The sequence below is a fragment of the Hemiscyllium ocellatum genome, chromosome 11 (assembly GCF_020745735.1).
Source record: "Hemiscyllium ocellatum isolate sHemOce1 chromosome 11, sHemOce1.pat.X.cur, whole genome shotgun sequence".
Lineage (NCBI taxonomy): Eukaryota > Metazoa > Chordata > Chondrichthyes > Orectolobiformes > Hemiscylliidae > Hemiscyllium > Hemiscyllium ocellatum.
The window spans coordinates 92,552,087-92,575,072 of NC_083411.1; the positions used below are offsets into that span (position 1 = coordinate 92,552,087).

The following is a 22,986-nucleotide window of genomic DNA, read 5'->3' on the forward strand; positions in this document are numbered from 1 at the left end:
ACTACAGACCAGTGAACCTGGCATCAGTGGTGAGAAAGTTGCTGGCAGAGGTACTGAAGAATAAAATCTTCCTTTGGAAAGGAATGAGCCCATCAGTGATGGGTAACAAGTTTTGGGTGGGGGAGATCATGCCTTACCAACTAGATAGATCTTTTGAGGAAATAACAGTTGACAGATGAAGGAAGGGCTGTTGATATCATATCAAATGCCTTACTAGAGTTCATGTATAAGGTTCCCCATGATAAACTAATTGAGAAAGTGAAGTCACATGGTGTGCAGGGTGTTCTAGCTGGGTGGATAAAAACTGGTTGAGCAACAGGCAACAATAGTTGAGGGGAGTTTCTCCAAATCGAGAAAGGTGACCAGTGGTTTCCACAGGGATCTGTGCTGGGGCAATTGTTTGTAATATACATAAATCCTCTGGAAGAGGAGATTGTTGGTCTGATCAGTAAGTTTGCAGATGACACTAACATTGGAGTAGCAGAAAGCATAGGGGACTATCAAAATACAGGAGAATATAGATAGACTGGAGACTTCGGTGGCAGATGGAGTTCAATCCAGGCAAATGTGAGGTGATGCATTTTGGGAAGGCTAATTCTGTTTACGGTATAGTTTGCTCTAGAGTCTTTGGGGGGGGGGGGGGGGGGGGGGAGAAAGTTGATGAACAGAGACCTGAGTGTTCAGGTCCATTCAACCCTGAAGGTTGCTGCACAGGATAGTGGTCAAGAAAGCATATGGTACGCTTCCCTTCGCCAGAAGGGAGATTGAGTATAAGGGCTGGCAGGTCATGTTAAAATTGTACAAGACTTGGTTTCGCCGCATTCAGAATACTGTGTACAGTTCTGGTCACCACATTACCAAAAGGATGTGCACACTTTGGAAAGGATGCAGAGAAGCTTTGAGAATGCTGCCTGGTATGGAAGGGGCTAGCTATGAAGAGATTGAGTAGGTTAGTATTGTTTTCATGAGGAAAGTGGAGAAAAGTAAGCCTTTTCTCGGAGTGAGGGATTCAATAACGAGAGGTCACACCTCCAGGTGAGGGGTGAAACACTTTTAAGGGGGATACACGTGGAAAGTACTTTACACAGAGGATGGTAGGAGCCTGGAACATGTCACCAGCAAAGGTGGTAGAGGCAGGCACAGTAAACTCATTTAACGTGTATCTATACAAATGCATGAGTAGGTGGGGAGCAGAGGGATACAGATGCTTGAATTGGTTGATAGGTTTAGACAGTGGATTTGGATCAGCTCAGGCTTGGAGTGGGGGGAAGGGCCTGTTCCTGGGCTGTAAATCTTTTTTTTGTCCTTTGTTCTGTTACCGTGCCAACTAAACTTTTCAGGTTTGTTCTGTTTTCCTACATCTGGCTTTCTCCTAGCCCACCAACACTAATTTCATATGGCCCACTTTATTAAAATGAAAACACCAGAGTGCTTTACCTTGTTTGTCCTCTTCAAGGGTTTCCTTTTTCCCAGTGGTAAGTTATCCTTTATGATCTTCCCCTGAGATCTACCTTTCCCTTTCCACGTGAGGGTTTCTCTTTGCCTCAATTTCTAACCCTCGTGGACTGAAATAGTTTGGCTTCCCGAAAGTGTTTTATGGACCAGCTCAATCATCAGGCACTTCAGCTGCTAACGTTGTCATTATAACACTCTGCTCTTCCACACTAAGCTTACCTTCACCTTTATCTCCAGCCTTTTAAGCTGACCTCCCTGTTTGTGTCAATTTCTGAAGGTCAAACTCTTTTCTTTTTCCTCTGCTTTTAATCATAACTCCAGCTGTTTCAACTCTGCCCTTCTCTCTCACCTCTAATACAAGCTGCTTCATTGGCAATTGAATTGTTGTCATCTCTGCAGATTTTGATGGTGTTTCCAGCAAATGTAAATGCTGAGCTGCTGTGATTACCTCTCCTTGCCTCACAGAAGGAGGCAGCTCCATCCCCAGCAGGTCTGCTAATTCCAGCAACCTGTCATTTTTGTAAAATTACTAAATTTACCCTGACCATCTCCAGAAAACTCTTGGTGAATGTAAGAGCCATTGCTAGCCTGCGCTTGGTCTACCAAACCAACACCTGAAATAAAGACACAAGCACTTGGCTCTTTAAATCCCACAAAGAACCCCTAATCTGTTATGGACAAGACAAATCACACCCAACATTCTTTAGTTGGCAGCCAAGAGCAAAGTTATGCTATTAGTTTCAGTAAGTGTACAGTAATAATTACCCAGTGTAAGTTAGCTAGGTTGACTTCACATTTTAAGACTAATTTATTCACAAAATTACAGAATGGGACACAAAGAGCAATAAAAGATACCCACAGAACTCACTATCCAAACTAGACTTAATTATGTTGTTTCACAAAATTTGTGGAAAAGTCCCAATAAACAAACCCCTTAAACGGGGAGTGAAAATAAAACAAAAGTTGGCAGGTCAAAATGAGAAGGGCAGAAGGTGAGAGTTCAGCAGCCTCTTTCTCTCGCACCTCCTGCAGCACCCACTCTCTCAAGCATTTGGCTTCCAGGACTGACCACTCCCCCTTTCATTTTACAGGTTACTTCTAAAATATGAAAGCTGTGGCCGAAGTCTTATCTGTTTGCACATAAACAAAAAGACATCCCGATACCCTTTTCATCTCTGTACCAACACAGCCAATTCGGAGCCCAGACTGTTTTACGACCACCCTGAAAACAAATCAAGGGTACAGTATCCTTGGGAAAAGCAACAGATTTTGGGGAAAAGGGTCAGCTTTGTGACAGGTTTCAGATTGAATTCTTTGGCATACGATCCTCCACACTCTTACTAGTGAATTCCATGGTGGTAGTGTCCATATCTGTCCAATATATGGTTCAGTCCACTGATTCTGAACAATGACCGTGAGCTTTAAAAGACTGCAAGAAATTTTGTAATAGGTGTCATGCATCATTCAATGCAGGATAAGTGAAGTAATCTGTTGAAAGAAATACACAAAACATACAAATACACACTACCTACGGCAGTGGAACAATGAGGTGAGTTTATGTAATTTCTTTGGAAGTGAAAATGCAAATGATAAGTGCGCACAGGCATTCACAATATGATAATGTACAAATTCTTCATTTTGAATGCCTTGTCCAGTTCTTGATATCAAGATGAAGATCCTAGAAAAGGTTCAGCCTCAACAATTCATGACGTATTCAAAGCTGGGGTATGTACTTAGTACCTTGGGGAAGTTTGAGACTTATTCAAATAAAATGTTCAGATCTTCTGTTGGACCAAGTATGTTATGTATCGATACTTCACTAGGACTGAACATTGCCCTTTTTACCCACTTTAACACCGTGACCTTGTGTATCGATGGTAATCAGAACTATCCATTTCTGCCTTTTTTTTAAGCATGCTCAAATATTAAGCTTCCACAGCCTTGTGGTCAAGACATTCAAAGGTTCATGCCCCTCTTAAAAACGTTTTCTCTAAGTGATATCCCCTGTTTTTAATTGCGCCCCCCAGTTCTAGATTTCCCCAGTGAAAAACCCCTTTTCTCTGCACCTACCCCCTCAATCCATAAGTATTTTGTAGTTCCTAAGAATACATGTCTGCCTTGACAGATATGGACTAACCCAAGCTGCTCTACAATTAAAGCAAGGCTTCGCTACTCCATACTCATCCTCTTGTAATGACCTGTTAACTATGTGGAATCTTACGCTCTGCAGACACACTCTGGCATTTTTCTTAATGTGTAGGGACCCGTGTTAGGTGATTACTAAACACCCTCTCCTATCAGCGAGATATCCCACCAGATCTGCAATGGTCAACTCATTAAGAGCTGAGATGCTAACAAGGTTATGTATCTCGCCCTGTCACAGTACTGTACAGTGTGCGCAGTTTTGGAAAGAAAACCTATGTTTACTTTGTAATTGTAGTTGGCGTTAAACTGAAGTCTACAGTTAACTTCTATAATTGTCCGCCCTGGTCAGAGTTTCTTTGACAGTTCCGGTAGAAAACAGTGTAATGGTGCAAAGCTGGAACTGGATCCTCACTAAATGGGCCAACTAAGCTTTTGTAATAGGAGTGTATTAATTCAGCTACAAACTTTAGTTTGAGCCAGGACTGAGTGCGTGTTAATGGTAAAGTTTTAAATTTTTATTTTGTGCAAATTTAACTTAGGTGGTATTTAACTGAAATCTATAGTTTAAATTCTGTAGCTTGTTTCTTTTCAAGGATTTCAGTGAAAGAGCAGTTTAATTTGGGCCCAGCTGAAATTGGATCCTCTGTTTTGAGTCAGGTAGCCCTTTGGTGTTAGGAGCATATATAACATAGCAACCTAGTGAGTGCCAAAGGTAAGTAATTTGGGGAGGAGGGTAAAGAAGTTGGCTTTTGCTTTTGCCTGAATTTTTCAGCTTCCAGACATTGATCCTTACTCTTCGACAGAGTGGAAATTAGTTAGTAAATGGTAAGTGATTATACTTCCATTCATTCTAATTGATTTCATTTATTTTATTCATTTTAATACAATAAAGTTGTTCCTTAGAACACATTAAGGATGTCAGGACATGTAATGTGTTACTGTTGAAGCATGGGGGGAGTTCATGGACACCAGTTTGGTCCAGAGGGGAAACATCTGTGGAAAGTGTTTGAACTTCAAGCAGCTTTGGCTTAGACCTTGAATTGGATTACAAACACTGCGACACATATGGAGCAGCAAAGTTATCTAGGTCCTTTGCACCAAGAGGCAGTCACACCTTTTAGTAGTGGTTCATCTGATTTAGTCAGTGAGTCTGAGAGGTAAAGGGGCTCAAATGACAAGCACCTCAAACTTTGCAATTGACCAGCAGGTTAAGATTCTTTCAGCTTTTTGGATGAGAATGAGGGCTGCAAGGGAATGAGCCAACCGACCATGGCACAGATCAGGGTGGAGGATGAAGTAATGTAGTGGTAGAAAGAGGAACATGTGGATCAAAGACTAAAGGGGAAAAGTGGCCTCCAGTTAGTGTGACACTAGGACGAGTAGTGCAGTAAGAGGGATTTGTTCTGATGATTGGCCTCAGCATGTTTCAGATGGAGACAATGTTTTTTGCCAGCAGACAGCGCTTTAAACTGGCATAGGATCAAATTTGGGAATATGTGGCAAATCAAGCTGAAGAGTCAAGAGCAAGGAGAAAGGTATTAATATTGAAAATTATGAAGAGAACGTGAGCAGATGGGATAGAAAGTGCAGATCCAAGAGTCAACCAAGCGATAAGACTAGATTTTATGCACATTACAAAAAGGCAAAACTAAAGGTCGCATTCAAAACAAAACAGATGAACAGAGATTGTAGATAGAAGTGAATAAGTACGATCTCATAGCCATTACTGATTCATGGCTGCAGCATAACATGGATTGGGACATGAATCTTGAAGCTGACAAGCTTTAAGATGAATAGAAAGTGAGACAAAGGTGCAGGGTTTAGTTAATGATGGTATTAGCACAATCAAAAGGGATGATCTAGTTCAGGGAACCAAGACGTGGAAACAGTTTTGGTAGAAATTATAATGGCAATAAGACATTAGTGGAAGTGGTGGACAGGCCCCTGAACAATGACAACATGGCAGACAGTAACAAAAAAGAAGAAATTTTAGGTCATAATCAAAACACCTTTCATTGCAATCAAAATGCACACTGGGTTCCAAATATTTCCATTTCTGAGTTTTCCCAGCACATGGGAAATTTGTTTGTTAGAATTGTACTTATGTAATTGTTCAGTACATGACTGCACAAGGAATCCAGAAGCCTTGATAATGTACAAAGACATAATTTACTACGTGACTACAGTAATTTGCAAGTTGGTATCAACAGTGACCATAAAGCAATTGAAGCCCAATTGATTCACTATTGTCCTCTAGGGAATAAAAGCAACTATCCTGAACCATTGTGGTCTACGTAACTCCAGTCATCAACAAGTCATTACCAAACCACTTGTAACCATTATACTTGACTAATTTATCAAAGATTAAATGAAAGAACTGTCTATTTCCAAGTATCTACAAACTCTGATTTTATATACATAAATAATTTTACTTTAACTTTAAACAATCTTCAGGACAACGAATTGAACATTGGTTCTTTTTAAAAATATATACTGTATCATGTCCATAAAAGTTAAGGGAGATCTCAACAGTGAGGCCCACCTTTTTTTTTAATTAGAAGACCTCAAGAAGAATTTAAAATGTTTAAAACTTTAGGATTAAACAACAGTAAAAGTAGCAAAATAGATGGTGACGCATTGCAAAATGTCCGTATTACAGAGGAGGAAGTGCTGTATATCTTGAAATGCATAAAGGTGGATAAATCTTCAGGACCTGATCAGGTGTACCCTAGACTTTGTGGGAAGCTAGAGAAGTGTTTGCTGGGCCTTTTGCTGAGATATTTGCATCATTGATAGTCACAGGTGAGGTGCCAGAAGATTGAAGGTTGGCTAACATGGTATCACTATCTAAGAAAGGTGGTAAGAACAAGCCAGGGACCAGTGATAAAAGCAAATTACTGCGGATGCTGGAATCTGAAACCAAAAGAGAAAATGTTGGAAAATCTCTACCGGTCTGGTAGCATCTGTAAGGAGAGAAAAGAGCTATCAAAGGGTCAGTTAGACTTGAAACGTCAGCTCTTTTCTCTCCTTACAGATGCTGCCAGACCTGCTGGGATTTTACACCATTTTCTCTTTTGGTTATAGACCAGTGAGCCTGACATCAGTGGTGGGCAAGTTGTTGGAGGGACAGAATGTATATGTATTTGAAAAGGCAAGGACTGATTAGGGACAGTCAACATGGCTTTGTGTGTGGGAAATCATGTCTCACAAACTTGACTGAGTTTTTTGAAGAAGTAACAAAGAGGATTGATGAGGGCAGAGCAGTAGATGTGATCTATATGGACCTCAGTAAGGCGTTCAACAAGTTTCCCAATGGGAGACTGGTTAGTGAGGTTAGATCTCATGGAATACAGGGAGAACTAGCCATTTGGATACAGAACTGGCTCAAAGGTAGAAGACAGAGGGTAATGGTGGAGGGATGGTTTTCAGACTGGAGGCCTGTGACCAGTGGTGTGCCACAAGGATCGGTGCTGGGTCCTCTATGTTTTGTCATTTATATAAATGATTTGGATGTGAGCATAAGAGGTACAGTTAGTAAGTTTGCAGATGACACCAAAATTAGAGGTGTGGTGGATAACGAAGAAGGTTACCTCAGATTACAACAGGATCTGGACCAGATGCGCCAATGGGCCAAGAAGTGGTAGATGGAGTTTAATTCAGATAAAGTGAGGTGCTGCATTTTGGGAAAGCAAATCTTAGCAGGATATACACTTAATGGTAAGGTCTAGGGAGTGTTGCTGAATAAAAAGACCTCGGAGTGCAGGTTCATAGTTCTTTGAAAGTGGAGTCGCAGGTAGATAGGATAGTGAAGAAGGCATTTGGTATGCTTTCTTTTATTGGTCAGAGTATTGAGCACAGGAGTTGGGAGATCATGTTTCGGCTGTACAGGACATTGGTTAGACCACTATTGGAATATTGTGTGCAATTCTGGCCTCCTTCCTATCAGAAAGACGTTGTGAAACTTGAAAGGGTTCAGAAAAGATTTACAAGGATGTTGGAGGATTTGAGCTATAAGGAGAGGCTGAACAGGCTGGGGCTATTTTCCCTGGAGCGTCGAAGGCTGAGGGTGACCGTATAGAGATTTACAAACTTAAGAGGGACATGGATAGGATAAATAGACAAAGTCTTTTCCCTGGGGTCATGGAGTTCAGAACTAGAGGGCATAGGTTTAGGGTGAGAAGGGAAAGATATAAACGGGAGCCATCTGCCATTCAAGAGGGAAAATGTACTTTAAAAATACGGGCAGCACGGTGGCACAGTGGTTAGCACTGCTGCCTCACAGCGCCAGGGACCTGGGTTCAATTCCCGCCTCAGGCGACTGACTGTGTGGAGTTTGCACATTCTCCCCGTGTCTGCGTGGGTTTCCTCCGGGTGCTCCGGTTTCCTCCCACAGTCCAAAGATGTGTGGGTCAGGTGAATTGGCCATGCTAAATTGCCCGTAGTGTTAGGTTAGGGGTATGGGTGGGTTGCGCTTTGGCGGGTCGGTGTGGACTTGTTGGGCCGAAGGGCCTGTTTCCACACTGTAAGTAATCTAATCTAATTAAGGGGACCTAAGAGGCAACCTTTTCACGCAGAGGGTGGTACGTGTATGGAATGAGTTGCCAGAGGATGCTGTGGAGGCTGGTACAATTGCAACATTTAAGAGGCATTTAGATGGGCATATGAATAGGAAGGGCTTGGAGGGATATGGGCCGGTTGCTGACAGGTGGGACTAGATTGGGTTGGGATATCTGGTCGGCATGGACAGGTTGGACCGAAGGGTCTGTTTCCATGCTGTACATCTCTGACTCTTTTTGCCCAAAGACAAGTTCAGTATAGACCATTTTGCAGAATGACCAGGTATCTCACACAAAATTATCTAAGCCAGTGTGCAGTTATCGAGAAAGAGAAAAATGCATTATTTTGCAAATTTAAAACACAGCAATTTAGCCAAGAAAGCTGTATTATTCGCAATATCTGTCATATTCAGTCCTGGAATTGTTTTCTCACCCTCTTTTCCAATGGCCACGTTGGGAAGTGAGACAGCAGCTGAAACTGCCAACAATCTAACACCATCCTTCACAACACACAATATTCCTCGGTTTCTGAAAAGTCCATGCAATCCATGCAGAATCGATGTTAATTTCAGGAAACTACTAACCATTTTTAAGCAACTTCACCCTGAACTGCCTGGGACCCAGGTGGTTTTCTGGGACATTCATTTCCCTGCAATTCGGGTAGTTTACACTTAGAAGCACAGGTGAGAATGGGAGAATTCAGCTTTGGCCGCGCTTCTCTAAGGTAATAAGATGTTTAAATATCTGTGACTTAGAAGAGAAAAGCTCTGTACTGGGAAGGTTGTGTGCACAACAATGAATTTCAGAAGGGTCTGTGATAAATTGATGGAAGGACTCAGCAAAATACTATAGATTTGAAATTTAAAAAGAGAAATCTCAGCATACCTGGCAGCATCTAGGGATGAGAAACAAAGATAAGGTCTGCATTTCTGAGTTCAGTACGACTTTCCATCGGACAGGAAGTAGCACTAGGTGAGTTGTTCCTTCAGGGAACCGGCAGATTTGATTGGTCAACTGATCTCTTGCACTGTAGCTAGCCTGTAATTTGAGTTGAAATTTCTATTTTATTTCTTATTATGTTGAGGTTGTACAGGATGTTGTTGGTGAGGCCCCTCCCAGAGTACTGTATGCAGTTCCAATCACCCCCTTTGTAGGAAGGATATTATTAAACTGGAGAGGGTTCAGTAAAAAATTACCAGGATGTTGCAGGCAATGGGGGTTTGAGGGATAAAAATAGATTAAAGACTGGGACCTTTTCACTGGAGTGTAGGGATTAGAGGTTTATAAAATTGAGGGCATAGATAAGGTGAATTACAAAGGTCTTTTCCTAGGGTGGGGAAGTTCAACACTAAGGGGCACATTTTTAAGGTGAATGAAGAAAGATTTAAGGAGAACTAGGGGCAATTTCAGTTTACACATTTGTGAACTGCCAGACAAAGTGGTGGATGCAGGTGCAGTTTCAATGTTTAATAGACATTTGGATAAACTCATGAATGGGAAAGGTTTGGAGGGATATGGGCCATGCACAGACAGGTAGGACTGGAAACATGGTTGGCATGGATTGGAGGGACTGAAAGATCTATTTCCTTGCTGTATGACTTTGTGTTTTCAGATAGAGGCATAATAAGTGTTTCCTGCAAAGGTTAATTTTCTCTTGAGTTCGCAAATGAAAGCAAGTCTTTTTGTTTATTTGCAATTAAAGCTGATGAAACTGAGGACTTGAATATTGGAAATGTGCAGAATTATCTAAGTTAAACATGAAAGGAGCTTTATCATTTTTTTTGCAACCAAGTTAGCCTCTTGAAGTCGAAAAACCATCCAAGCAATCCCTATTTAAAAACTATTGAACCACATCTTTTGGCCTGATGTTTAGTAATTTTGTCTTAGTTCTTTAGTGCTTAATTCGTTACTCCTAGTACTCCAATCCATTGAGAATTGGATGTGGATACAGAGATCTTGCTGTCAGCTTCTGTCATTAACCTTTAGCAGACATTTCCAAACTAGTTACAGTTGTTTGAATATCTGGTCGGCATGGACGAGTTGAACTAACGGGTCTGTTTCCATGCTGTACTTCTCTATGACTCTAAATAATGAGAGCCTGTTTGAAAGACACAGCATTAATCATGGGAAATTTTAATCTACACGTCAACAGGAAAGATCAGATCTGCAACTGTAGCCCAGATGAGGAGTTCAAAGAATATTTTCAGGATAGTTTCTTAGAATGCCGTATGTTGTAACTAGCTACACAGTCAGCTATACCAGACCAAGAATTGTACAATGAGATGGGATCAATTGATAATTCGCAATGATGGCCTAGATATCCCTAGGTAGCAGTAATTATATTATGATGGATTTTACATTTAGTTTGAGGGAGAGAGGAGGGAGTCTGAAAATATTCAAAAATTTAAATAACTGAAATTTCAAGAAAATGAAAACAGAGCTGGCTAAAGTGAATTGGCAGATTAGGTTAATAGAAATGCAGTAGCAGGTATATAACAGGATATTTCAGAATATATAGAATAGAAGCATTCTATTGAGTAAGAAAAAAAAAATCCAAGCAAAAACTCCCCACTTGTGGCTAACCAGAAATGTTAAAGATAGCATCAAACTTAAAGAAAAAGCATATAATTATACAAGGGCAGATGGCAAGTCAAAAGGATGGATGGAATATAAAATCAACACAGAATATCCAACATATTAATAAAGTGCTAATAGTTAGGGTATGGGAGAAAGCAAGCTAGAATTGTTTTAAAAATTAACATTTCAAACCTAAAGGAGAAGAGTTAACAAAGTGATTGTTGGACCTATAGAAAATCAGACAGGATAATTAGGAATGGAAAATAAGGAAATGGCACATGAATTGAACAGGTATTTTTCAGCAGTCTTCAATTCATAGGATACAAGTAACGTCCCAGAAATAGCAATAAATCTGTAAATGGAAGGGAAGTAGAAATTCAGGAGAAAGTGGAACTTGGATTTGCAGATGGACAAGTGCTCAAATCCTGATGAACTACATTCTAGGATATTAAAAGAGGTGGCTAATGAGGTAAACGATGCATCGGATTTAATTTTTCAAAACTCTCTTGACTCAGGGAAAGACTTATTAGATTGGAAGATAGTGAAAGCAATTCATTTATTCAAAAAAGGAGGCAGACAGAAGACAAAAACTACAGAATGCAAAATATTAGAAGCTTTATTAAAGAAGTTAGAGCAGGGCACTTTGATAAGTTTAAAGTAATCAGGTAGAGCAAACATGATTTTGTCAAATGAAATTATGTATGACCAGTCTATTGGATTTATTTGAGAAGGTAACATGTGCTGTGAATAAAGGGGAATTGGTAGACTATTGTATTAAAATTATGGTGGAAGGTAAAAGCTTATGGTGTAGAGGGTTGTGGTATATTGGCTTGGATAGAAGATTGGCTCACAGGAAGCAAGAAGTAGGTGCAAGTGTGTCTTTAGATTGGAAAGATGTAATGTGGTGTGCAATGGGGATTGTTAGTGGAAGCACAAACATTTACAATTTATATAAATGAAGGGATGACAGGTGCAGTTTGCTGTATACACAAAGATAAGTCGGAAAGTAACTTGTGAAGAGGACACAAGCAAGTTAGAAATAAATCTTGATGGATTATGTCTGTGGACAAAGATGTGGCAAATGGAGCTTAATGTGGGAAATTTGAAGATGTCTATTTTGGCAAGAATAAAAAAGCAGATGATCTAAGTGATGAGAGATTGTAAAGCTCTGAAAAGCAATGGAATCTGTGTCTCATGCATGAATCACAAAAATTTAGTAACAAGCACAGAAAGGAACTAGGAAAACTAATTGAATGTTATCCTTTAATCACAAGGGGAACTGAATACTAAAGTCAGAAGCTTATGCTTCAGATATACAGAGCACTGGTGAGACCACATTTGAAATCCTGTGCATACTACTGGTCAGCTTGATTTATATGTATACATATAGGTACACTACAGAAAACTGCAAGAACACACTTGCTACAAAGTAACAGCATCATTACAATATTTGCAAAGCTTGTGTTACCAAGGAAACAACACTTTTAAAGGGGCTAAGACCAGGGAAACAGCAGTTTCAATTTACTCTGACACAAGTAAGGGATATATATTCTGATGGACATTGTAAAAGTTTCAAGGTACAGATCTGGCTTGCAGAGAGCTCATTATGGATTGACCAACATTCAATGACACCATTATTGACTTACAACAATTCAGAGAATGTATGCAACTATACAGATTAAAACCTACATTGCCTGAGCAAAGAACTTTGCAAATCTTGCTTGTCATCAGCAGAAAGTAAGACATCTGGTCTGTCCACGGATTAGATTAGACTTACAGTGTGGAAACAGGCCCTTCGGCCCAACAAGTCCACACCGACCCGCCGAAGCGCAACCCACCCATACCCCTACATTTACACCTTACCTAACACTACGGGCAATTTAGCATGGCCAATTCACCTGACCCGCACATCTTTGTGACTGTGGGAGGAAACCGGAGCACCCGGAGGAAACCCACGCAGACACTGGGAGAACGTGCAAACTCCACACAGTCAGTCGCCTGAGTCGGGAATTGAACCCGGGTCTACAGGCGCTGTGAGGCAGCAGTGCTAACCACTGTGCCACCGTGCCGCCCACTGATGATCAGAAAGATTCTGGAAAACTTTGGAATGTACTTAAAAACTAGTTGAAGCTAAGAAATAACTTCAAGCTTTAAAGTCTTCAACTTAAGACATATAGGCAACACCACCATAAGTCTATTGACCAGTTAAGTTGGAGGATGCTGCAGCAAAAGGCATGAGTGTGACTTGCTTGAAAAGGAACTTACAGACAGGCTTGTTGATCATCTCTACACTGATTAAATGTTTAGGAAGGATCCTTTGGACAAGAAATTTAAGGATGGACAAAAGTATGAAGCCATAGCAACAACAATTACATGTTGTAGGTGCCGCAATGTGCACCAAACTAACAAAAATCTGTAAAAGCTGCAGTTTGTCAGACTATCCCTAAAGGTGTCCAGGTTTCCTTTATATCTGATGCCAAGTGAAATTGGGCATGTGCAGGAAATGTGGATGCAAAAGCTAACCCAGACCTCAGAACAAAGCACGGGTGACCAATAAGATGGTACAGCACTACAATACTGATAACAAGAAACGTGTCAAGAAGATGCACAAATGCAAATACATCAGTGAGATTTGGAGGTAACCAAGTCAAAGACAAATCTCAGAAGATGACCCAGCTTTACAGGTTGTGATCCTCACACAACGCATCAATGGTCCGAGACAGCCAGAATCTTTAACAATCATTAACATCATATGGCCAGTAAAGGCAGAACATTACAATTAAAAACTAAACTTGACACAGGAGCTAATGCAGATGGACAAGTGCTCAAATCACGCATATTGTGAAGGATATACACCTCAGCAAGTGATGCTCTATGTTACTACCTTGAAGAGACAGTCTCACTGCAGGGCCAATACATAAGTTGATTTTGGCTTCCTGAAATCTTCTACCTGAGAGATAGCAATGGTCAAACAGTGGCAGATCTGCCAATATATGTAAATCTAGATACAGTAACAATTCATGTGATTTAAACCACATTCACTGTGGCAGACCAGACCACAATTGATGCAATCACATCACTCAATGATATACTAGGGTATGACATTAAACTAAAATAATAAGCCTGAGACCAAGGTGATTATATCTGACATGCTGAGCAAATTCCTGATGAAGGGCTTTGGCCCGAAACATCGATTTTCCTGCTCCTCGGATGCTGCCTGACCTGCTGTGCTTTTCCAGCACCACTCTAATGCTGAGCAAATTACCCAACCCCTGCAAAGAACAAGGTATTCCTCTGGAGTTCCACTTTGATACTCTGGACTATAAATGTGAAGGCATTCTCAACACAATTAAAAATTAAGAAAGAAAATTAAGAACTAAGTAAATAAAATAGAGATGCAGGGCCAGGAAATGCATAATGAGGGAGCTGGTGGACCTCATTGTGGTTCTTGGTGACCACATCTGTAACAAGTGTTGGTTGTTTGAGGAACTAGCCTAGAGTTGTGGAGTGTGAGGTTTGAACTTTGTGACACATCAGGGAGAAGGAGAGTTGAGTGGACGCTGTGTTTACGAAGCAGTTGCACCCCTTAGATTAACTACCTTGAATTTGGTCAGAAGTCAGGGACAGGAGGGTGTAACTATGAGCAAAACAAGTTGAGAGATCCACAAGCCCTTGAGCTTGTCCAACTGGTTTGAGATTCGTGCTCCTTGTGTGGATGAGAGTACAGGCTGTAGGGAGGATGAGCAAATTGACCAGAGCAAATTGTACCATGGTACAGAGAGCCATTCAAAAAAGTGTAGAAAATGGAAATGTAGTTATAATCGATGATAGTATAGTCGTTGTGGTTCTGTTCGCCGAGCTGGGAGTTTTTGTTGCAAACGTTTCGTCCCCTTTCTAGGTGACATCTTCAGTGCTTGAGAGCCTCCTGTGAAGCGCTTCTGTGTTGATTCCTCCGGCATTTATACTGGTTTGAATCTGCCGCTTCCGGTTGTCAGTTGCTGTCCGCTGCAGTGGTCGGTATATAGGGTCTAGTTCAATGTGTCTGTTGATAGAATTCGTGGATGAGTGCCATGCCTCTAGGAATTCCCTGGCAGTTCTCTGTTTGGCCTGCCCTATAATAGTGGTGTTGTCCCAATTGAATTCGTGTTGTTTGTCATCTGTATGGCTACTAGGGATAGTTGGTCGTGTCGTTTCGTGGCTAGTTGGTGTTCATGGATGCGGGTTGTAGCTGTCTTCCTGTTTGTCCTATGTAGTGTTTTGTGCAGTCCTTGCATGGGATTTTGTACACTACGTTGGTTTTGCTCCTGCTAGGTATCGGGTCCTTTGTCCTGGTGAGTTGTTGTCTGAGAGTGGCTGTTGGTTTGTGTGCTGTTATGAGTCCTAATGGTCGCAGCAGTCTGGCTGTCAGTTCAGAAATGCTCCTGATGTATGGGAGTGTGGCCAATCCTTTGGATTGTGGCATGTCCTCATTTCGTTGTCTTTCCCTGAGGCATCTGGTAATGAAATTGCGCGGGTATCCGTTTTTGGTGAATACATTGTATAGGTGTTCTTCTTCCTCTTTTTGTAGTTCAGGTGTGCTGCAGTGTGTTGTGGCCCTTTTGAATAATGTCCTGATGCAACTTCGTTTGTGTGTGTTGAGGTGGTTGCTTTCATAGTTCAGGACTTGGTCTGTGTGTGTGGCTTTTCTGTATACCTTCGTGGTGAATTCTCCGTTCGGTGTTCTTTGTACCATCACGTCCAGGAATGGGAGCTGGTTGTCCTTTTCTTCCTCTCTCGTGAACCGGATTCCTGTGAGTGTGGCGTTGATGATCCGGTGTGTGTTCTAGCTGTCTACTAACTATCTAGCTAGTAATATTGTGTCACCTTATTAATAAGATTGCAAAAGATAAGAGACAGGCAAGAGGGGACATTGGACTGCTGGAAAATGAAGCTGGAGAAATAGTAATGGAAATGTCAGAGGACGGGAATAGGTACTTTGTAACAGTCTTGTGGTATCGTACAGTAACATCAATAAGCACAGAATCCAAACCACATGTGTAAGTGTGCACTATTGTAGCCATATAACTAGTGTTGTTCATAAACATCAAGATTTCTGACTCATCCAGAACCCAGCTCTATTGTATATGTAAAATTGATTGACATATAGAACATCACAAAATGTATCAGGGTACAGGGTCTTCGGTGCCAGTCAAACTGCAGTAAATGTAAGTTGGCACAGATTTGAAAATGCATGGGTTTTATTAATAAGACAGACATAAGACCATAAGATATAGGAATAGAAATTAGGCTCTTCAGCCCATCAAGTCTGCTCCACCATTCAATCTTGCTGATAAATGTTTCTCAACCCCATTCTCCCGCTTACTCCATGTAATCCTTGATTCCTTTGATACTCAAGAACTTATCTATCTCAATGACCTAGCCTCCACATCCTTCTGTGGTGGTGGATTCTATAGATTCACCACTCTCTGGCTGAAGAGGTTTCTCCTTATCTCCATTCTAAAAGGTCTTCCCTTTACTCTCAGACTGTCCCCTTGGGTCCTAACGATATCCTACCAGTCTCTCCTACCGATGGAAACGTCTTGCCAACATTCACTCTGTCCAGGGCATTTAATATTCTATATGTTTCCATTTGATCCCTCATCCTCAGTTGTACCCTAGAACTCTGTGGGAAGCTGGAGAAGTGTTTGCTGGGCCTCTTGCTGAGATACTTGTATCATCGATAGTCACAGGTGAAGTCCTGGAAAACTGGAGGTTGGCTAACGTGGTGCCACTGTTTAAGAAGGTAAGGACAAGCCAGGGAACTATAAACCAGTGAGCCTGACATCGGTGGTGGGCAAGTTGTTGGAGGGAATACTAAGGGACAGGATATTCATGTATTTGGAAAGGCAAGGACTGATTAGGGATAGTGTGTGAAATCATGTCTCATAAACTTGATTAAGATTTTAGAGGAAGTAACAAATAGGATTGATCAGGGCAGAGCAGTAGATGTAATCCAAATGGACTTCAGTTAGGCGTTCGACAAGGTTCCCCATAGGAGACTGATTAGCAAAGTTAGATCTCATGGAATACAGGGAGAACTAGCCATTTGGATATAGAACTGGCTCAATGCTAGAAGACAAAGGGTGGTGGTGGAGGGTTGTTTTTCAGACTGGAGGTTTGTGACCAGTGGAGTGCCACAAGGATCGGTGTTGGGTCCTCTACTTTTTGTCATTTACATAAATGATTTGGATACGAGCATAAGAAGTATAGTTAGTAAGTTTGCAGATGTCACCAAAATTGGAGGTGTAGTCGACAGCGAAGAGGGTTACCTCAGATTACAACAGGATCTGGACCAGATGGGCCAGTGGGCTGAGAAGTGGCAGATGGAGTTTAATTCAGATAAATGTGAGGTGCTGCAGTTTGGGAAAGCAAATCTTAGCAGGATTTATACACTTAATGGTAAGGTAAAAATAATGACTGCAGATGCTGGAAACCAGATTCTGGATTAGTAGTGCTGGAAGAGCACAGCAGTTCAGGCAGTATCGAAGGAGCAGTAAAATCGACGATTTGGGCAAAAGCCCTTCATCAGGAATACAGACAGGGAGCCTGAAGCGTGGAGAGATAAGTGAGAGGAGGGTGAGGGTGGGGAGAAAGTAGCATAGAGTACAATAGGTGAGAGGGGGAGGGGATGAAGGTGATAGGTCGGTGGGGGGGGGAGGGTGGATTGGATAGGTGAAAAAGAAGATAGGCAGGTAGGATAATCATGGGGACAGTGCTGAGCTGGAAGTTGGGAACTGCGGTGAGGTGGGGGAAGGGGAAATGAGGAAACTGTTGAAGTCCACATTGCAACGCCACTCACCTGCATTCTGCTGACACAACCCCCAGAGATCCCACTGTCACCATCCCCGCCCCCTAGAACCCTGAGGGGAACACCACCCCTGCTCATAACTCCACCCCCATTCCCCCCACCACCACACCCACTCCAGTTAAAGGCTCTGCCCCCACTCCCAGCTCCACACCCACACCAGATCCCAGCTCCCAGCCCTGCCGAGTTTTCACCATCCCTCCAGACCTCCCCCTCACTGAGGACGAACGATCAGTCCTCAGCAAAGGACTCACCTTCATCCCCCTCCGTCCACGCATCAATGAATTTAATACACGCCGTGACATCGAACACTTCTTCCGTCGCCTCCGCCTCTGAGCTTACTTTCACAATCAGGACTCCCGTCCACCTTCCAAGGACCTCTTCACCCACCTCCAACACACTGCATCCACCTGGACACCCCACGCAGGTCTATTACCTGCTCTTGACTTCTTCATTTCCAACTGCCGCTGGGACATTAACCGCCTCAACCTGTCTACCCCCCTCCCCCACTCTAACCTCTCACCCTCACAACACGCAGCCCTCCAATCCCTCTGCTCCAATCCCAACCTCACCATCAAGCCAGCAGATAAAGGGGGCGCAGTGGTCGTCTGGCGCACTGACCTCTACACCGCTGAAGCCAAACGCCAACTCGTGGACACCTCTTCCTACCGCCCCCTCGACCATGACCCCACCCTCCCATCACCAAATCATCATCTCCCAGACCATACAGAACCTCATCACCTCAGGAGATCTCCCACCCACAGCTTCCAACCTCATAGTCCGGGAACCCCGCACTGCCCAGTTCTACCTCCTTCCCAAGATCCACAAGCCTGACCACCCTGGCTGACCCATTGTCTCAGCATGCTCCTGCCCCACTGAACTCATCTCTACCTACCTCGACATTGTCCTACCCCCCCTAGTCCAGGAACTCCCCACATACATTCCAGACACCACCCACGCCCTCCACCTCCTCAAAGATTTCCTTTTCCCTGGACCCTAATGCCTCATCTTCACCATGAATATCCAATCCCTCTACACCTCCATCCACTATGACCAGGGCCTCCAAGCCCTCCGTTTCTTCCTCTCCCGACGTCCCCAACTGTACCCTTCCACTGACACTCTCATTCGTTTGGCCGAACTGGTCCTCACCCTTAACAATTTCTCCTTCAAATCCTCCTTTTCCTCCAGACCAAAGGGGTAGCCATGGGCACCCATATGGGCCCCAGCTGTGTCTGTCTCTTTGTTGGCTACATAGAACAGTCGATCTTCCATAATTACACTGGCACCACTCCCCACCTCTTCCTCCGCTACACTGATGACTGCATTGGCGCCACCTCGTGCTCCCGCGAGGAGGTTGAGCAATTCATCAACTTCACCAACACATTCCACCCTGACCTTAAATTTACCTGGACCATCTCTGACACCTCTCTCCCCTTCCTAGACCTCTCCATCTCCATTAATGACGACCGACTTGATACCGACATTTTTTACAAACCCACCGACTCCCACAGCGACCTGGATTACACCTCTTCCCACCCCACTTCCTGCAAAAATGCCATCCCATATTCCCAATTCCTCCGCCTCCGCCGTATCTGCTCCCAGGAGGACCAGTTCCACCACAGAACACACCAGATGGCCTCCTTCTTTAGAGACCGCAATTTCCCTTCCCACGTGGTTAAAGATGCCCTCCAATGCATCTCGTCCACAACCCGGACCTCTGCCCTCAGACCCCACCCCTCCAACCATAACAAGGACAGAACGCCCCTGGTGCTCACCTTCCACCCTACAAACCTTCGCATAAACTGAATCATCTGCCGACATTTCCGCCACCTCCAAACAGACCCCACCACCAGGGATATATTTCACTCCCCACCCCTTTCCGCCTTCTGCAAAGACCGTTCCCTCCGTGACTACCTGGTCAGGTCCACGCCCCCCCCCCCTTCAACCCACTCTCCCATCTTGGCAGCTTCCACTACCACTGCAGGAACTGCAAAACCTGCGCCCACACCTCCTCCCTCACCTCTATCCAAGGCTCTAAAGGAGCCTTCCACATCCATCAAAGTTTTATCTGCACATCCATCAATATAATTTATTGTATCTGTTGCTCCCGATGCGGTCTCCTCTACATTGGGGAGACTGGACGCCTCCTAGCAGAGTGCTTTAGGGAACATCTCCGGGACACCCGCACCAATCAACCACACCGCCCTGTGGCCCAACATTTCAACTCCCCCTCCCACTCTGCCGAGGACATGGATGTCCTAGGCCTCCTTCACCGCCACCCCCTCACCACCAAACACCTGGAGGAAGAACGCCTCACCTTCCGCCCCGGAACACTTCAACCCCAGGGCATCAATGTGGATTTCAACAGTTTCCTCATTTCCCCTTCCCCCACATCACCGCAGTTTAAAAATGTGTTGCTGGAAAAGCGAAGCAGGCATCTGCAGTCCTCACTTCCTCACCGCAGTTCCCAACTTCCAGCTCAGCACTGTCCCCATGATTATCCTACCTGCCTATCTTCTTTTCCACCTATCCACTTCACCCTACCCCCTCCGCCCTGACCTATCACCTTCATCCCCTCATCCACTCACCTATTGTACTCTATGCTACTTTCTCCCCACCCCCACCCTCCTCTCATTTATCTCTCCACGCTTCAGGCTCTCGGCTTGTATTCCTGATGAAGGGCTTTTGCCCGAAACATCGATTTTACTTAATGGTAAGGTCCTAGGGAGTGTTGCTGAACAAAGAGACCTCGGCATACAAGTTCATAGCTCCCTGAAAGTGGAGTCGCAGGTAGATAGGATAGTGAAGAAGGCATTTGGTATGCTTTCCTTTACTGGTCAGAGTATTGAGTACAGGAGTTGGGATGTCATGTTGCAGCTGTACAGGACATTGGTTAGGCCACTGTTGGAATATTGCATGCAATTCTGGTCTCCTTCCTATTAGAAAGATGTTGTGAAACTTGAAAGGGTTCAGAAAAGATTTACAAGGATGTTGCCAGGGTTGGAGGATCCAAATCATTTATATAAATAGCAAAAAGTAGTGAACCCAGCACCGATCCTTATGGCACTCCACTGGTCACAGACCTCCAGTATGAAAAGCAACCCTCCACCACCACCCTCTGTCTTCTACCTTTGAGCCAGTTCTGTATCCAAATGGATAGTTCTCCGTGTATTCCGTGAGATCTAACCTTGCTAATCAGTCTCCCATGAGGAACTTTGACGAACGCCCTACTGAAGTCCATACTCTGCCCTCATCAATCGTCTTTATTACTTCTTCAAAGCACTCAATCAAGTTATCTCAAAGGCTTAGAGAAGATTTCTTAGGCCTGACCTTCCCTTGATGAAACTATGCTGACTTTGACCTATTTTACCATACACTTTCAAGCATTCAGAAACCTCATCCCTCACAATGGATTCCAGGATCTTACTCACAACTGAAGTTAGGCTAATCATTCTGTAATTTTCAGTCTTTTGCCTTACTCCCTTTTTAAACAGCGGTGTCATGTTAGCAATTTTCCAGTCGCCAGCACCCTCCCTGATTGTAGCGATTCCTGAAAGATCACCGCTAAGATCCCTTAGAACTCTCGCATGTAGTCCATTTTGTCCAGATTTACCCACTTTCAGGCCATTCAGTTTTTCAAGCACTTTCTCATTGGTAATGGCCACCATACTCAGCTTTGCCCCCTCACTCTCTTGAAGTTTTGGGCTATTACTCATGTCTTCCACTGTGAAGACTGATGTGAAGTAATTATTCAGTTCCTCAGCCATTTCCTTGTTCCTCACTACTATCTCTCCAGTGTCATTTTCTAGCAGCCCACTGTCCCACTTCTCCTATCAGAAATGATACATTGATGTAAGTAAATATACATTTCTGCATTCTCAGTTCTTGTTGGCCTATTCTTAACTAGTGAAGGTGTCACTCATCGGTGAGATGACTAAACATACTTTATCAATCTAGAGAGCGACCAAGGACACAGTGTGTTGAACCCATTGCTCTGGAAAAGTACTGCACACTGAGCAAAGCTTGCAGAGAGAAACAGTCGTCTGGAGCTGAGGTTGACTAACTTTGTTACTAAATATATTTTCTTCCTGGTTTAGCTGGAGTGGGATTTTATGACATGTTGTTGATCAGTTTAACATTTTAAAGGAGATTAGGTTTGTATATTTTTGATTTATACTTAAAACTCTGATCGCAGAATGTTTGATTGCTTATGATTGAATACCTGCTTTTTAAGTTTAGACATTATCTGCCTGCTTTTCCTGAAATTCTGACTAATTATTTTTATTATCCTCTACTAAAGTATTGTTCTCTCAGAATTATATTTCCCACTTCCATTCGTTTCCCACATTTCTTCAATGACCCCTGTTTGTTTCTTTCTTTTTTAGTTTATTTATTCCAAGCTGTGTCAAATGATGCAGGTTCCAGACTTCAAGAACAAACGCCTTCCTTTGGTCAGTGCTATAAACAGATTTCTCACATCTGTCACCGTCATGAGTGGAACTATCATGCTCCCAAGTTTACTCCGGGATCTCCCAGTGGAAGATGGAGATAATCACATGAAAAGCAGTGTTTCTGAACAGAAAGACATGTATGATAACTACCTGCTCCTGAAGTCTATCAGAAATCACATTGAGTGGGGTATTCAGGATGAACAAGTAAAATCTGATCTAGAGTCCATAAAAGCCAGAGAAGAAGGTGATGATTGTGGAGAACTTCAAAGACAATTTCATCACCATTTAGATGGACTTTACAATGTCCTATCCAAGCTTACACAGCAAGCTAATCGTGTAACCAACAGGTATACAAAGGAACTGGAAACTTATGACTTGGGGAGATAAAAGGTATACTTTACTGATTATAGATAACATGGAATGAAAATTGAAATTGCTGTCTTAGTGTCTTTAATCTGACTTTGTGATTCCTGCTCATTATTTAAATCAATTAACTCTCAGTGTTTACAGTTTAGAAACCCTCTGACCTACCTTTCCTACAAAATGATTTAAGACCAAAACTATACTTTTTCTGAACTTGGATTTAAAGGCACAACTTGGACTATAAGGTGTGTTTCCTGTGATAGAACAGGATGTTATTTTTGTTTTAAGTGATAAGCTTAAGGATTTATTAAATATCCTGTAATAGTAGGACTCATTGCCAATAAAGCAACTTCTGTGTATTATCAACATATGATGCAATAATGTCTGGCAAACTAATAAGCCATTATCCTCCAGTTGCATTCCACATTGCAACTTCTGTTTGCACTGGCAATTGTACAGGTACTTTTCCATTGATTAGTTCAAGCAAGCTTAAATAAGGTCACGTCTCTTCCCTGTATTGATCACCCATTATCACTTGGAAAATTTCTGTTCAGCTTTGATTGGATTTGTAAACTTATAAAAGCTGATTTGAACA

General features: G+C 42.8%; 1 protein-coding gene across 1 annotated transcript; it reads left to right on the forward strand.

Moving 5' to 3' along the window:
* Positions 1-21,989: 21,989 nt before the first annotated feature.
* Positions 21,990-22,497, forward strand: LOC132820252 (mid1-interacting protein 1-B-like). The gene has a single exon (XM_060832259.1). It carries the CDS (start codon positions 21,990-21,992, stop codon positions 22,413-22,415), a length of 426 nt encoding a protein of 141 aa, XP_060688242.1. The 3' UTR covers positions 22,416-22,497.
* The last annotated feature ends 489 nt before the right edge of the window (positions 22,498-22,986 follow it).

Excerpts from the sequence above, each read along its gene's own strand:
- LOC132820252 (XM_060832259.1), top strand. The coding sequence starts at position 21,990 with ATGCAGGTTCCAGACTTCAAGAACAAACGCCTTCCTTTGGTCAGTGCT.